Source organism: Manacus vitellinus, unplaced genomic scaffold, assembly GCF_001715985.3.
Source record: "Manacus vitellinus isolate BGI_N305 unplaced genomic scaffold, ASM171598v3 scaffold_4_pilon, whole genome shotgun sequence".
In the NCBI taxonomy this organism is placed as follows: Eukaryota; Metazoa; Chordata; class Aves; order Passeriformes; family Pipridae; genus Manacus; species Manacus vitellinus.
In genome coordinates this window covers 36,666,007-36,681,030 of record NW_021940604.1, presented here as the reverse complement: position 1 = coordinate 36,681,030, position 15,024 = coordinate 36,666,007, and the positions used below count along the sequence as shown (strand labels likewise).

The window sequence follows — 15,024 nt, the reverse complement described above, 5'->3', positions numbered from 1 at the left end:
AACAGTCCTTAAGCCAAAGTAGACTGCTGCATTTTCAAAGGATACAATAAAAACATAAATAAAGTCAGGACAGAGAGAGAGGAGTTTTCTAACTAACTTCACATAACCATGCTAGCTAATATTTCAAAAATCAAAAAAGAGGGTTTTTTAAATAAAAAGCCAGTAAGTTTAATAAAAAGAAATTTATCTAGATACCGTACCATTGTGTGGTGGGAGGAAGATTTTTGAATCTTCTCTTTTTCCTGCCTCCTCTCCAACTCCATTCTGAGGCTGTTTGTAGAGAGGCAGTTAGGAGACAACTGGCCATACATAGATCTATCCTTTTTATAAAGTTGGAATTATATTCCCGAGAAAGCTGTTCACAAGCACTAACTTTAGTTTTTTAGATACTTAGCTTATTCAGTTTACTCAGAAGTAAGGTATTCCTCCTGTCCACTATGGACTTTGTCCTTGCCATCCCTCTCCCATGAAGCTTCAAGGACCAGAACTTTGAAGTATCTGTAATTTAAATTTTGAGTTGCCTTAGCACTTGTTATATAGTTACTTCCCACCATCCTCTCTTGTATCATTCAGACATCTACATTGTTTATGCATAGGAGAAATGAGGCTTATCTCCTGCAAATAACAGACAGGGTGACTTAGAAGCCACCTGAAAATGAAAATAAATAATTCTGTGGTTTTGTAAGAATTAGTTATATTGCTAGTAACTTAACACATAGTAGTTTGTACTGAAGGCATAATGTTCACATTGTGTGTGGGTTGGGGATTTGGGTTTAGATTAGTTTGGTTTCATGGACTCATCCATGAGAGTGTGGGATGAGAGCATGAAAAATGGACTTCTAATGTGCATCTGTTACCTGGAAATAATCCTGTTCATGCCTTTGGAACTGTCCATCACCATGAACTGAAGCTTGGTGAGTGGTGATAATAGGACATTCATTTGCAAAAGTGGTTTCCTGGTATGTACAGTAAGAATATTGCAGAACAGAAAAATACCCACATATCCAGGGAAATGAGAAAGTGGTGGTTTGATGGGGAGTTGGTGGACTTCAGTGACTGTTTCCAGAAAGCCTTTCCAGACTGTCCCATAACCACTAGTTTAGGCAATATGGACTCATCATATAACAGGCTGTCAGACTACAGTAAGTGGAGGTGGGCAGATTGACTCTAGGGGAGAATTAACTTGAGAACAATATGGTGATTTAACCACAACTGCATCAGTGTCCTTTGCCTGTACAGTCCTTCTTGTTCAAGTTTCCAATGAAGATATGTTGTTGTCTTAAAAGTTACAAGGCATTTTCTTTTTACATCCAGGTTAATTTGCTAGTCTGTTTACATAATTGGTGCATAAAGTCTGTATTAGTAGAGTACACACAAATTCTAGGGTTTGGCAGTACTTAATATGTTAATTTATTAAGTGTGGTGAATCATTCAAGACAAAATGCCTCCATGCTTCACATGCAGTTTTCAAAGGCCACTTACTTTAACTGCCATTAACTTTTGATAGAGTATAGGCTTCATAATCATAAGCATTTTTAACTACTGCTTTTTCTTCTTTTTCTAAAACACACCTGTATAATATAAAGCTAGCTTCTGTTGTGTTATTTGCTGTAGGGAATCAGAGATCGTTCAGAAAATTTCTAAATGGGGTCATTTAAAATCCACTTGTAATGCCTCAGTCCCTGAATTTGCTGCTGCTCCATTTCTGATTGAGTGGCAAGTCAGTGAAGCCCGAAAAGGCAAGGAGATAGGAGGAAACTGGGACAAAACCTATTTTGTGTTGAGGAGTATAACTATTTTTGATCCTGAAGAAGTTAGAATGTCAGTTCTGTGAAGGGTGAAGAGGACAACAGAGTCATGGTGATAGCATAACAAACACTCTTTTTTCCCCTTCTTTAACTCACTGTTGACAAGATTTTCTTCTAAAATGTGAAGTGTTGAATACAATTGGAAGATTTCATAGGTGGAAGAGTATGGGCAATTCAGCTATACTGTTAGATCTGACTAGCTATACTGCTAGTGCTGAAGTACTAGAAAAGTTAAAACAACCATAAAACATGAACTCTACAATCTCTAATTCATGCGCTGATGAAGAAAATACTAAAAAAGGAATGTTTTAATTCAGAGAATGAAAGGATGAGCAAATTGAAATATATAGTTAGCACCTGTTTTCAACTAACTGCATCATATTAATATATATGTTGGTTATTACTTGCATGAAGAAATCCTACTTTTACAGAAGACTGTGAAGGCTTAGTAAAACTTGCTCAGAAAAGTGAACAGCTATTACAGTTTATCTTTGAATAATTATGGACGCGCATTTATTTTGTGTGTGTGTACTCAGTGTTTTGCTTGGTTTTTACTAATTTCAGGTTTAACTGTGAGCATTAATGTAATTGCTAGTTTTTAATCGTTTTTTTTCCTTTACAGAGCCCACTGGTTTTTGGCTGTTATCTGTTTCCCTGGTTTAGAAAAGCCCAAATATGAACCAAATCCCCACTATCATGAAAATGCTGCAATGCCGATGAAATCTTCCTCTTCAGATGGAGAGAGTAACGCACCATCTCCTTTGCCAAATGAATTAGATGCACAAAACTCGCCTTCCAAGTCCACAGCAAAGAAAACGTTGACCAAAAAGTACAATACAGCTTTAATTGACCCAAACAGTGAAACAGAGGACAGTGAGTCTTCATGTTGTAGACGAAGTCCTTGTAGGGGGAAAAGTGCTTTCAAAAAACTGAATCAAACAGACAGTGATGTGGAAGAACCTAACACTGTGGAATCAGCATGCCATAAACTAGACCATAGAACTCTGGATAAAAATGGTATACAGGGTGAATTCACAGCTGCTAGCCAATCTATGGGTATGTAATGGTAAAAGTATGCACATTTTAATGAAACATTTGGAGATTTCACATCTGTTACTACTTCTGCAATTGTGTAAACTTCATACTTTGAATGTTTAGTATGTGGCTGAATTTCAAGTGCTTGCAATATAAGTAATACACAGCTATTGCATTTTAAAAGTTTTTGTGGCTGTTGACATAACTCTCATGGCAAAGGGCTGGAGATAAAACACTGCCAAAATCAGATTACTTTTTCAGTTTTGTGCCCTTTTTCCAAACAAGATAACTTTGTAGATATCTCTTTGCATCACTTAAGACTGTAATTGTTAAAGAAAGAATAGTAGTTTACCATGGATCCTTATAATGTATGTGTATGAGGAAACTGAATTAAGATTGTGAACAACCTTAATTTCAGTGTCTTCTAGTGTTTGAGGTTTACTTCAACGCTATTCATTTTTTTAATGTACTGATAAGGTGGGTAAAAACAACTAAGAAAAAAGTAATTCTAAAGAAAAAAATTTCTTCCATGTTACATTTAGAGAGGCTTTTTTCATGCTTTAGTGCTGTGGAAACTGAGTTCAGTGATCTGCAACAGTATTTGTACCCAAGTGAACAAAGGAGCTGGCATAACTTTTAAAGGCAGGTAAAGAAATTAGGAACAGATCATTTTCTCTGTTCACTGCAAGGTTTGGATCCCCTTGAGGTATAAAGTACAAAACACCTGGTCATGCAAAAGCTTTTACCTTAGTCACCAGTAGTATTCCTACTGACTTAATTTACACAGTAAGGAACTGTATCACCTATAGTACAAGTTTTGAAAATATTATCAATCACGTGGTTTAATCTCTGTACTGCAGGCCATTACAACTTCACTATCTTTGTGGATCTCCTATTACTGTCTAATCTAAATTTATTCATTTGTGATAACGTTGTCACTTTTTTCTAGGAGGTCTTGGAGGGGTACTGGGGGTGCGCATAGATCTGTTCTTGTTTGAACTGATTTTTCATTTTATGTGTCATTGTTACTGTTTATGATATTGCTGCTGTATGATGTAATCTCATGTCTTGGATGCTGCTACTGGTACTTGTCTGTAATTAATTGGAATATGCTTTATGACAGATTTTTGCTAGGATTACATTTCTTGGGGGTTTTTTATGGCTGCACTGTATTGGCAGCTGATGGTCATTCTGTTTCTAACTTAAATGCTCAGACTCTCTTGCTCAACTATTGCATATGATGCACCCTTTCCTTAATGCAGATGTTCTTACTGGTCATAGTCCTGGTTTAAGGGTAAGATTGACCCTAAGGATATGTTTAGGCTGCTAAATTTAGATGTGCTATGTATTTAATCTTCCGTTTCAACCAGATGGAAGATGGGCATTCTGCCTTGGTTTTTCTGACCAGTCTTTGATTGTTGCTCCAGAAGGGTGTGGATGATTACTGTGCCAAATCCATACATATGTCCTGGATATCCAGGGATATCTCAAAAGATAACAGGTGCCACTTCAATAGGGTCAGTGAAACCAAGAGACCTGCTCTTCTCATCCTAAAGCAGATATAGAGTAGCTGTTTAGTTGAGTAGATCTGTGCTCTAATTATGGTTTACTTTCAACATTGTGAGATCCTAGGTGCTAGCTATATATGGGACCCTAAACTGAGATGTCTGGATCTCAAACTAAATCCTGGTGTTGAACCTGTGAATCAGTAGGAGTTCATACCTAAATAGCTTTGAAGAAATCATCCAAAATGTATCTATATTTATTACTTAACTAATCCTCTTTTTATTGCTCAGTTTTTGAATGAGATGTGATTCTTCTCAATACCAATTTTTATTTTTTAGAAATCTGTCAGCAATAAGTTACATTAGTATATGACCCACTTCTTGTGCTAAGGTCTTTTCAAAGGCACTGAGTAAGACTAATTCTCAAGTTTGTCCCTGTGGAACTCCCCTGCTGACCTCTTTCCAAAGTGGTACTTCAGATTCTCTGTTGAAAATATTCTCAAATGCAGGTGTTCTCTGTCTTCTCTATTAGCTAGTTCATTGCCCTATTTACTGTTCTTACAGAAATCCTGATTTTCTTTAATAGGTAGTATGTCCTCCAGTGACACCATAAGCAATGCCTTTATTGTTGTGATTGTTTAGATATATTACATAGCCCTTTTCTGGGATGCTTTTGGGTTCTGCTGGTACGAGTTACTTATTTCCACAGTTTACTATTCTTTCTCCTCGAAATCTGTTCTGAAGTCTTGTATGGTGGTATAGTAAGACTAGTGAGCCTGTAGCTATCTGTATCTGCCTCTTGCACAGGTATAGCTATAACATTCATGATTCTTTATTTCTTCTGATGCTGTTTCCTAAATGACTAGATATATAGAGGGGGTAGACAGTGAATTTACAGATATTCTTTTTATGTAGCAGTGAAGTTTCAGAAATATTTCTAAGCTGCTGCTCCCAGGAGAGCTGATCCTTCATTCTATCCTCTCCTTAGCAGTGTGTTCCCAAGCTGCATTTTTGCTTTTACCACCACAAGTCTTGATTAACTGCACAGTGATCAAGGAAGTGTTTCCAATTAAAAAATCATAAACCTGTGGCTCTTTCTCAGTCTGGTCCACTGTGTGTGAATGTATTTGGTGTCATGGAAGGAACCAGCTAGGGTTAGGAATAAATAGATATTTTAGAGAGTAAATCAGAGTGCCCCTTTTGGTGGCAGTACCAGTTTATGCTGTTCATGGAACTATGGGGCAATTTCATGGTGGGTTTTAGTCTAGGGGTCTCAGATTTTTTTAGGCATTTCACAGAATAAGATATATTTTCTGTTATGCTAATTAGAAGAAGCTTTTCACTTTTGTTCATTTCCATTATTAAATTATTATATGTTAGCTGTATCACAGTTACTGTAAGCAATCCTGAGGACATCTGAGGTATTTAAAATGTGGTTGGTCTTCAGAGATGACGTCGGGTTTTTGATGTTTAAATATCCTACTGTCTGTGATTGATACAGATGGATTGCACAAAATCAGACTAAACTATAGTGAAGACTCAGCTGATGGCAGTAAACTAAATGAAGATGATCTTATAGATTTTTCTGAAGACCAAGATAACCAGGTAAAGAATTTAGCAGTTTTATTTAGGAAATGTGAACTGTTGTGTTGTATTTTGAATGGACAGCTTAAAAGCAGTATACACATTGTGAATGTGCATTGTCTAAAGCTAGTTATCTTTGTAAGTGTCAAATCCAAAGGACTGGTTACCCACAAAAATTTGCAGATCAGCTGACAGAGAGGATTATACATTTGTTAGTTTAGCTGTTTAAGAGAACTGCTGTACTGAACCTGCATTTAATTTTGTGAGTTTTTGGCATAGTGACAATATTACACAGTGATTTTAGTGGAAACTCTGAAAGTTAATATGTTTCTGTCTTTCGTCTCCCCCACCCCCATGTTTTATCTACCAAACCCAAGAGCAAGTTACTCTTCTTTCAGTTGCATTTCCTGGACATAAACAGCCACATTTATAAGTATGTGCTACTCTGCTGTTTTGTTTCATTGGTGCTTCTCCTAATCAAATTTGCACAGACTGAATATATAATCAAGTACCTTTCTTGTTCAAATTGGAAAACATTTAGATTTTAGAGCTGTGGAAAAACTGATCATCAAAATGTCCTTTATTGACTCAGTACTGGGTATGAGGGCATTATTCCATAACCCTGTTGCTTCTGCAGTGTAAGATCAACGTGAACAAGCTAGAAGTAACACATTTACTCTTCTTAATTGGCTTCCTGTTCGTGTTCCAGGTGTATGATTTCAGGTTTTCACCTTTGAGTCCAGAACAAACTATTATTTTTCAGAGTCTGCAGCTATCTGTAATGACTTCCAAATAGTATCTGTGTACACACATACAAAAGCTCCAGTTTATGTTGAACCATAACTGTGCGTTTCAAACGGACTCAGCCCACCTCTCCTGTTGTGTCACTCGTGCAGACATTCTGAGTTTTGCCTGATGGAAGTGCCTGACTGTCTATTTTGTAGAGTTCCCAGAAGATGGAGAATGAAGTACATGGCATGAAGGCAGGGCAGCAAGCACATGACCAGCTGTGTTCCTTGAGAGGAGGAGCAGATTCCAAGTTCCTTGGCTGCAGTGTAGCTTAGAATTTAGGCTGAAGCTGTCACTGATATCCTCTAAAATGCACAAAGCAAGTATAGAAATCATAGACTGTGATGCGGAGTGCACCTGCCTTTGCATCTGCTAAAAAAAGGAGTTGAGGCTGCAACAGAAACAAGTGTATTAGGAACTAGGCAGTAGTTTCTAATATGATAATGTTCATGGCATAACTTGAGGATATCAGTCACAGGATCATTGTGAAGTGTACACAACTCTCACAAAAATTCTCACAAATTATGCTGAGACAGGGGTTCCCAATTTTTGAAAGCATCTCTTTCCCCATAACACAATTATCTGTGGTAGTAACATTGAACTCAATAGAATGGTAAGAAACTGTGGATCACTGGGATACTTTTAGATAGAATAACTTGGTGGGTTTGTTCATAAAAATGTTTCATAACAGTCAAATCAAAAGGTCAGAAGACATTTCCAGGTTTGTGGCATGACTGTTTTTACAACCCATAATATACAGTATCATGGTGATTTAATCTTCCTTGCCCTAAGAATCAAGTTGTTGCATTCTGGAGCAAAAATAGAGTTTTAGGTGTGAATTTGTTGCAGATTTTTGTCTCATTTCACCTAGAAGATAACATATGTGAAACCACCAAGCAAGTTTCTAGTATTCATTAGCAAGAAAAGTATCGATAATTTAGATTATAACCAAATAATGGAGATGAACCTCTTTCAAGGCAGCAGTGTTTTGAAAATACCAGCTGCAGTTTTTTTCTAGTTTCAGCAGGCCTCAAATAAATAGCACCATTCAATCCGTGCCATTCCAGCATGGATTTGAGAAATCATGTGACTAAAAGTTGGCAAACTTTTTAAACAGTCAGTCATTTCAGATTAAAGCTACCATTTCTTTATTAAACTTAGGTTATTGGTCTTGAATGAAAATGGTTGAGTGTAGCAGTAATTCCTTTTGCATCTGTTTGAAAAAAACAATAGTAACTTTTAAACACCTGTAACCATCTTGCTTCTGTAGGAAGACAGTAGTGATGATGGTGGCCTTGTAGATGATAACTGTAATTCAGAAATGGGACAATGGTACCTGAAGCCAACTATCTGCAAACAGTAAGTATTAAAAGAGATAAAATGGGAATTTTATAAAAGTTTATGAAATATAAAGGACAGTAATTGTGGGAAATTCTCATACCTGAGTCTTCCTACACTTTTAATCAGCGTGCTCTTAGTGTTTGAGAGACAATTTTATACTTTGTACTATCAGCTTCAGTGAGCAGAAAATGTATTGAATGAAACTAGTAGTGAAATAATAGCTTTTTGGGTTTCTGTTAAGTTTGTGCGCTGCTTCAGGCAAGCAAAGATTTTTTTTCTTCCAATAGGGCTGTTCTTTGATATCTTGCACTTGTATTCCTACAGAAGGAATGTGTGGAAGCATGTTCAAATGTGTCCTCTATTAAAAAGCAGATTAATGTCTTGAAATGAAAGTAATACTAAAGAAAACTTTTGCCACTACTCAAATTAGTAAAAGAAAATGGGAATAATTTTAACTGCCCCCTTATGTAAATGTGTTTTCACTGTTCCTCTTTGTTGTCTCTCTCTGTTCTTAGTTTGTTTTTTTTAATAAGAGTGTTCCACACTTTTTTGTTTCATTTTTTATATGTTTTGGATTTGAAAACTTTTTTTCCTATATAAAACCCAGAAATAATTTCTTAGTAAACATTGACTGCAGTTGTTTGCATTTTGGTGTGACAGAAATGCCTTATTCCAAGTCCAGAAATACTCTTACTAGTTTTCCTGTCTTGACAGTTTCCTTTGTATGTTTTCATCATTTTTTCATTTTTATATTTTCCTTCTTTTTGAATATAATGTTTAGTAGAAAGGTGAAGACTTTCACAATTACACTCTTATGATGCAGAATAAAATTGTAAATTTACTGATGATATGAAATATGTGGCAATACATTTTCATAAAGGAGTAAAAGTCCCTCTGTCTTGTGAGTTTTAAGAATATTTATGAGTTTCTGATTATAGCTTGGCTAAATTTGTCCCATTTTAATGACAGATTATTTATACATAATGCTTTCCAGGAGACAGTATTTTAATCCACATGGGAAATTTCATAACATCTTTGACACTTAAGTATCAAGTCATTAAGAGCACTTAAATACTTTACTATTAGCATATTTTAAAATTACTTCTCTATGAAATAGAAAATTACCCTGAAAAAGCTGTCACCTCTGTATCCTTCAAAGTACTAGATTATGCTTTTTTAAAGAGCATTACCTATATAAATAATAGCTTTCTTTTATCAGAAATTAAAACAAGTACAAGAAAACATTGAGGCGATTATGTGGTTATGCTTAAAAAATTGCATACATGTAAATTAGTTTATAAATGCAAACACATCTATACATAAATGCATGCAAATATTTTGTCTGAATTTACTAGTTTGAAACTTCTTTAAAGGATACCTTATTAAAATGTGTATCTGGTACTGTTAGAAAAAAAGCAGAGATTCATGAAGAGTAATCTGCATTTATTTACCCCTCAAAATACACATCATAGAATCACCTGAGGGTGTTATAAGCAACTATTTTGGTCTGATAGTACTATATTTTTAAGTGCATTCCTAAGTGTACTTAGTATATGGATAAATATAAAGGTAACTTGCTATTTAGCTATCCCAGTTAGGGGGTTACAGCAGTGCTGGCAGAACTTTGTAGTTTTTGTGACGTGACCTTAACAATAGTTTTGTTAAGGTCACCTCACAAACCCTTTCTGTGTACTGTTGTGTTTTTCAGGCTGCTGTAAAATACTGTGTACTTAAAAATTGTATTCTCTCTTAGGCCCTGCATTTTACTTATGGACTCACTGAGAGGCCCTTCGCGGTCAAACGTTGTGAAAACACTAAGGGAGTAAGTTTCATATCTGGTGTTGGGGGCTTTTTTAGTTTGGTTTGGTTGTTTGTTTGGGGTTTTTTTTTTCAGAATTTTTCAAGGAATAAAAACAAAATGGGTTTTCTTTGCATGCTCTTTTATCATAGATATTTAGAGGTGGAATGGGAAGTCAGGAAAGGCAGTAAAAGAAGCTTTTCCAAAGATGTCATGAAAGGTTCCAACCCAAAAGTGCCACAACAGAACAACTTCAGTGATTGTGGAGTGTACATACTGCAGTATGTGGAGAGTTTTTTTGAGGTATGTATGTTTGTGTATCTATTTCTGTTTCCTGCAGCAATCAAATATAAGCTATGAAAATGATTGCAATTATAAAAAGCTTCTAGTTTAGGTCTTACACCTATTTGTGAGATTATGCATTATAAACTAATTTATATATAACATACATAATAACTTCTTGGAAAATAAACTAATTATCCTCTTAGATTGTACATACATATGAGAAATCATAAGCCATGGAATTTTTGGAGGGAATCGTACAAAATACATTTAGACTCTACCTTTGTGTTCTTTTGGTGTGTACCCTTTAAAATTACTCAAGTAAGAACTTGAGTTCAAAATCTAAACTAAAAATGCAGTACAAAAAGCTTGTTCTCCCTAAGAACTGTGACTAACAAATTCAGTAATGTGGCACAGGTAGGGGGTTTTTGTTTTGTTTGTTTTATTAACTTGCAGGAAGACGTGCAAGTGAATTGTTACAGTAAAATGCCAAATCTTGTTTCCATTGAAGGAATTGGTTGAACAGTTACTTCAGCTGACTTGGTCTTCAAGTTACAAACTCCTTTCTTAAGTGGAGGTACTGGCACCTTCTGGTCTTGGTTGGGAGGAGAAATGATGGTCAAGTGAAACGTTGCCTGCATGGGACACTAACTCTCTTTAGAATCCACGGTGCTTTTGTTCCTTAATTCTACAGTAGCTACCCCTTCCCTGGGAAAGCTGGCAGCTACTTCTTCATTCCTCAACCCTCCCCTCATTCCTACTTTACTCAAGAGCAGAGTGCATTCATGCTAATGGAAGACAAAAGCTTTTGCTTTTACCAGTGAATACATGAGAGCATAGAACTTGTAGCCAGGTGCTTCCTGTTTTGTATACCAGGAGTGTGAGAAGCCGCCAAGTTTCAATAATCTCAGCCCATTCCTTCTTGCAAACTGATTGCTGAACTACATCGGGCCCTGCCCCGTGTGTGGCCCGCGTTTCCCTGGGGCGGTGTGGGGGGTCCGGGCAGTGGCCACCAGGGGCCGCCGCGGGGCCACTGAGCGGGGCCGGGCAGGCACTGCAGCCCGGCACGGAGAGCCAGTGCAGTGTCCGGCACCGACACCTTCCTGGGCAGGGTCACCGGTGTTCTTCACAAGCAGCCTCGCTCGTGGTACCTCAGCGATGAATGTAATTCACCCTGAAATAACCCCGCTAATGATGTAAACTGGAATAAACAAAAGGAGGAGTTTGTTTGAGAGAAAACACTATTCCACAAACTGTCGTTTCATTAGAGGGGAGTTGTTGTACAGTATCACTGAAGGGGCATAGATAATGTCTCAGAGTATATTCTTGTAATTCTTTGAATGAATGATCCCTAACAAGACAACAGAATGTAAGTATAAAAAACGCTGGTGGTAGCCGGGGGGCTTTGTTTTTTAGGGTGAAGTTTAAAACTGACTTTCCTAGTTGATTGTGGTCCTAAGGGTTACTTATAAGAACAGGAATGTTTATTAATGGATTCCTAATCAGCTCTAGATTTTTATGTTAGTCGTTCTTAAAAAATGTCTTATATCTTTACAGTCATTTTCTGTCCCTTTTTTTATTATTAGGTCAGTTTTACACATTTATGCAGTCAAATGCTTTGTCTAAAAGATGTAGCAAAAAGAGTAGATTGTTCGGGCCTTCTTAAAATCAGAACTGTGATGTGGATGAATGTTACTCTGTAACATACTGAAACTTGATTGACTTTTACCATAATTGTGCATGTACAAAACACAGAAATTGTAGAAATTTTGTTTCATTCCGATGGAATGAAGCTTGGAACTTTTACTCACTGTAGTTTTCTTCAGTCTTTTCGGTTGTAACTCCTTACTTAATATCCATATGACCTTTCTTTTTCAGAACCCCATTTTGAGTTTTGAGCTACCAATGAACTTAACAGACTGGTTTCCACGCCCAAGAATGAAAACAAAAAGAGAAGAAATACGAAAATTAATCCTGAAGCTCCAGGAACAGCAGAACAAGGAAAAGAAGGGACAAAGAGATCCAAGTTCAATTTTGCAGGAAAAGACAGAACAACTTACCAACAGCAGCTCAGACTGAATGTTGCATGTTAATTCCACAATCAAAACTGAAATCTACATTTTTGTCTGCCCAGACTAAAGATTTGGCGTATTCTCTGCTCAAAATTACTTGGGAATGTTTAATGCCTGTATAAATGTGTGTCATAAAATGGTTTAATTCCCACAAAGATGTGTATTAAGTAAGTGAGTCTGTACATATGTTAATGAGGCCAACTTTTTCAGCATTTGTAATTACTTTTTTTCCACTTGATAGGGAGCTTTTGTTATATGTATTTCTGTTAATAGAAGTTAAATAGCAATTCTAAACATAAAGCAAATAAAGAAAATATAGGATAAAATGGTTACCTTTTTCTTTTTCAGTAACGTTGTAATGTTACAGGCTTAAGTAACAGATAGGGAATGATTTGGTAGTGAGATAATTAATTCATATTTTGACCCTATTTAACTGCCCTTTACAAGATTATTCTGCTTGCGCTACAGACAATAATATGGGTAAGTGTTTCAATGTACCATGGCCTCAGAAAGGGTGATTCCCATCCTCCCCCTATCTAAGTGTAGGCAGTGTCATAGCTCATAGGACTGCTTCAGATTTAGGGTTTTAAAAGATATGCATTGCAGTTACAATTCAACTCTTGCTTTAGTGGGATGGGCTAGGAAAAGGGAGAGAATGCTCTTTGACCAGAGGTGACTCTTTAAACAGTATTATAAAAGTGGTTTCAATGAAGTGATCTTGAGTGATTCTATTAAATCATATTTTGTGGATCCCAGTTGTTGTACAGGTGTATTTTGAGACTTTCTTCATTATAAAATTGTATTTTGGTAAGTGTACTTGGAATAGCAGATTGCCCATATTACATTTTCTATGTTACAATTCTGAATGTTACATTCATACGTGCTTTATCTAAGTAATGAACATTTAAAAAGAAAAAAAGTGTATGATTACTATTTTTTGTAATATCCACGCAAAAAACCAAAATGCCAGTGTTCATTGCTTGCTTGTTTGTTCTTGGCTTTAGGTAGCATCCAACTAATGTTGGGATTTGTTTGGATATTTCCAGTTTATTTTGATTTTACAACAATCTCAAATGCCATCATTGCTTAAACTGCAAACATAGCCTTTTATCTGTATTCTAGAAAGGCTTTGGCATTCAAGTGAGGAAAGAAAGAGAAAGTTCATGGAGAAGGGTATGTTATCTCCAGTTTTCTACTAATATAGATATCTTTGAAGGTAACCAGAAAGTGTCTCTTCCCAGGAAGGAATTTGTTTGGGGTAGAGAGGGATTTTCTGTCCCTCCTTGCAGATAGTATTTACTCTCCTGATTTTTCTACTGGGAATGCCATTTACCATTTGATTCTCCCAAAGAGAAGCAGCAGAGAGTTCATTAGCTGAACTCTGTCCCTCGAGATTTATTTTTGTATACAACACCAAGTCTAACCGAGTACTTCATGGTCTCCGTGAGTTTTCATTCTTGCTAAACCCTGAAAACATGGCTGCTAGTGATGTTACTTCCAGGGCATTCCTGCACAGAGGACTCTCTGTGACACCCTCTGTTGGCAGAGGGTTCTCTCACCAAGGCAGAGTGGTTGCACTTAGAGCAATACAACCACGAGCTGCTAATCTTTTGCACAGGTAACCCGTGGGATTTAGGGGAGTTGTTTGTTCCCTCCTTTCTCTCCTCATAAACCCTGGGCCCCACGGAGAATATGTAAGCACCACATATATGTTTTATGTGAGAGGTGACTGCTGTGCAGGTTTTTTGTTCAAAGTATTTGGGGGCAATCTTCTGGACTACAAATTAAATATGTAACGTGCACATCTCCAAGTTGTTTCCTCCTTCAAACTCACCCAGTATTCTTGCCATTGTTGGGGAAAATCAGGGATAAAATAGTTCCAGGTTGTGGAACTGCAGTGTCTTGTGTGTCTGGCTTCAGCGCCACTGACATATTGGAATAGTAGTTTATACAACTGCGAGTAAATCAGCAATGGCTTGTAGAGAAGGAAGGAAAATAATTTCTTGGAAATAGAGGAGAGACAGTTGCAAATAGAATGTATTCCTTCCCAGTCTAGTCTTTCCCAATGTTATGTTCTAATTATATGGAATATCTCTACATTTGGTCAATTATAATAGTTTTCCTTTTTCTAACGTTTGTGATGCAGGTTCATATTTTGATGCTGTAGAACTATTTGGTTCTCTTGCTAGGAATGGCCTGGTGCTTCCTCCTGTTCCTTCCTCTTTCCTGTCCTTCCCTTCATCCTTTCTTCTTCCCCTTTTTCAAAGCTGTGAAGAAAGTGCTGGATTTACTGTCATTTAATGTTAAAGGTCTCAAGATCTTCAGTCACAGCAAGCTACTATACATGTTAAATATAGGAAACTTATTTTTTTAATAAAATGTGACATTAATAGAAAAAAAACCTACAGAATTAAGTATGAGTTATTTAAAGCCTTTCTGGCTTGGTTTAACAAGCTCACTACTGCATGTGCTTGATAAGTGTTCTTAACATAGTGGTCGGCAATGCTGCAGTGTTTTGCAATTCAACAAGTTTTACCAGTGGTTTTCTGAATCAAATTACTGAGTGGAAGTTAGTGGGGTGGGGACTAGATATGTTTATTTAATAGTTATATGACAACACATACACTCTGTGGAAACTATATGTTGTATATTCTTTCAGAAGATTTAGGATTACAAATGCTTTAAAAGTAGCCTGACTGCATTTTGCAGTGTAAGGTATCAGATGGCCACCTAATTAAATGTATCTGTTTGTATCATTTTTCATGTTGGGTAGAATAACAGTTAGGAATTCTGACTAAAGTTTTAGATTA

General features: G+C 36.6%; 1 protein-coding gene across 1 annotated transcript in view; it reads left to right on the top strand.

Annotated features, from left to right (window-relative positions):
• Positions 1-14,613, top strand: part of SENP6 (SUMO specific peptidase 6) — a 58,923-nt gene extending 44,310 nt beyond the window's left edge. Inside the window, exons 19-24 of the mRNA XM_018078128.2 lie at positions 2,431-2,864; positions 5,850-5,953; positions 7,992-8,080; positions 9,816-9,884; positions 10,013-10,163; positions 12,021-14,613. Coding sequence (XP_017933617.2) covers positions 2,431-2,864; positions 5,850-5,953; positions 7,992-8,080; positions 9,816-9,884; positions 10,013-10,163; positions 12,021-12,221 — 1,048 coding nt within the window. The 3' untranslated portion in view covers positions 12,222-14,613. The remainder of the gene's footprint in view (positions 1-2,430; positions 2,865-5,849; positions 5,954-7,991; positions 8,081-9,815; positions 9,885-10,012; positions 10,164-12,020) is intronic.
• The last annotated feature ends 411 nt before the right edge of the window (positions 14,614-15,024 follow it).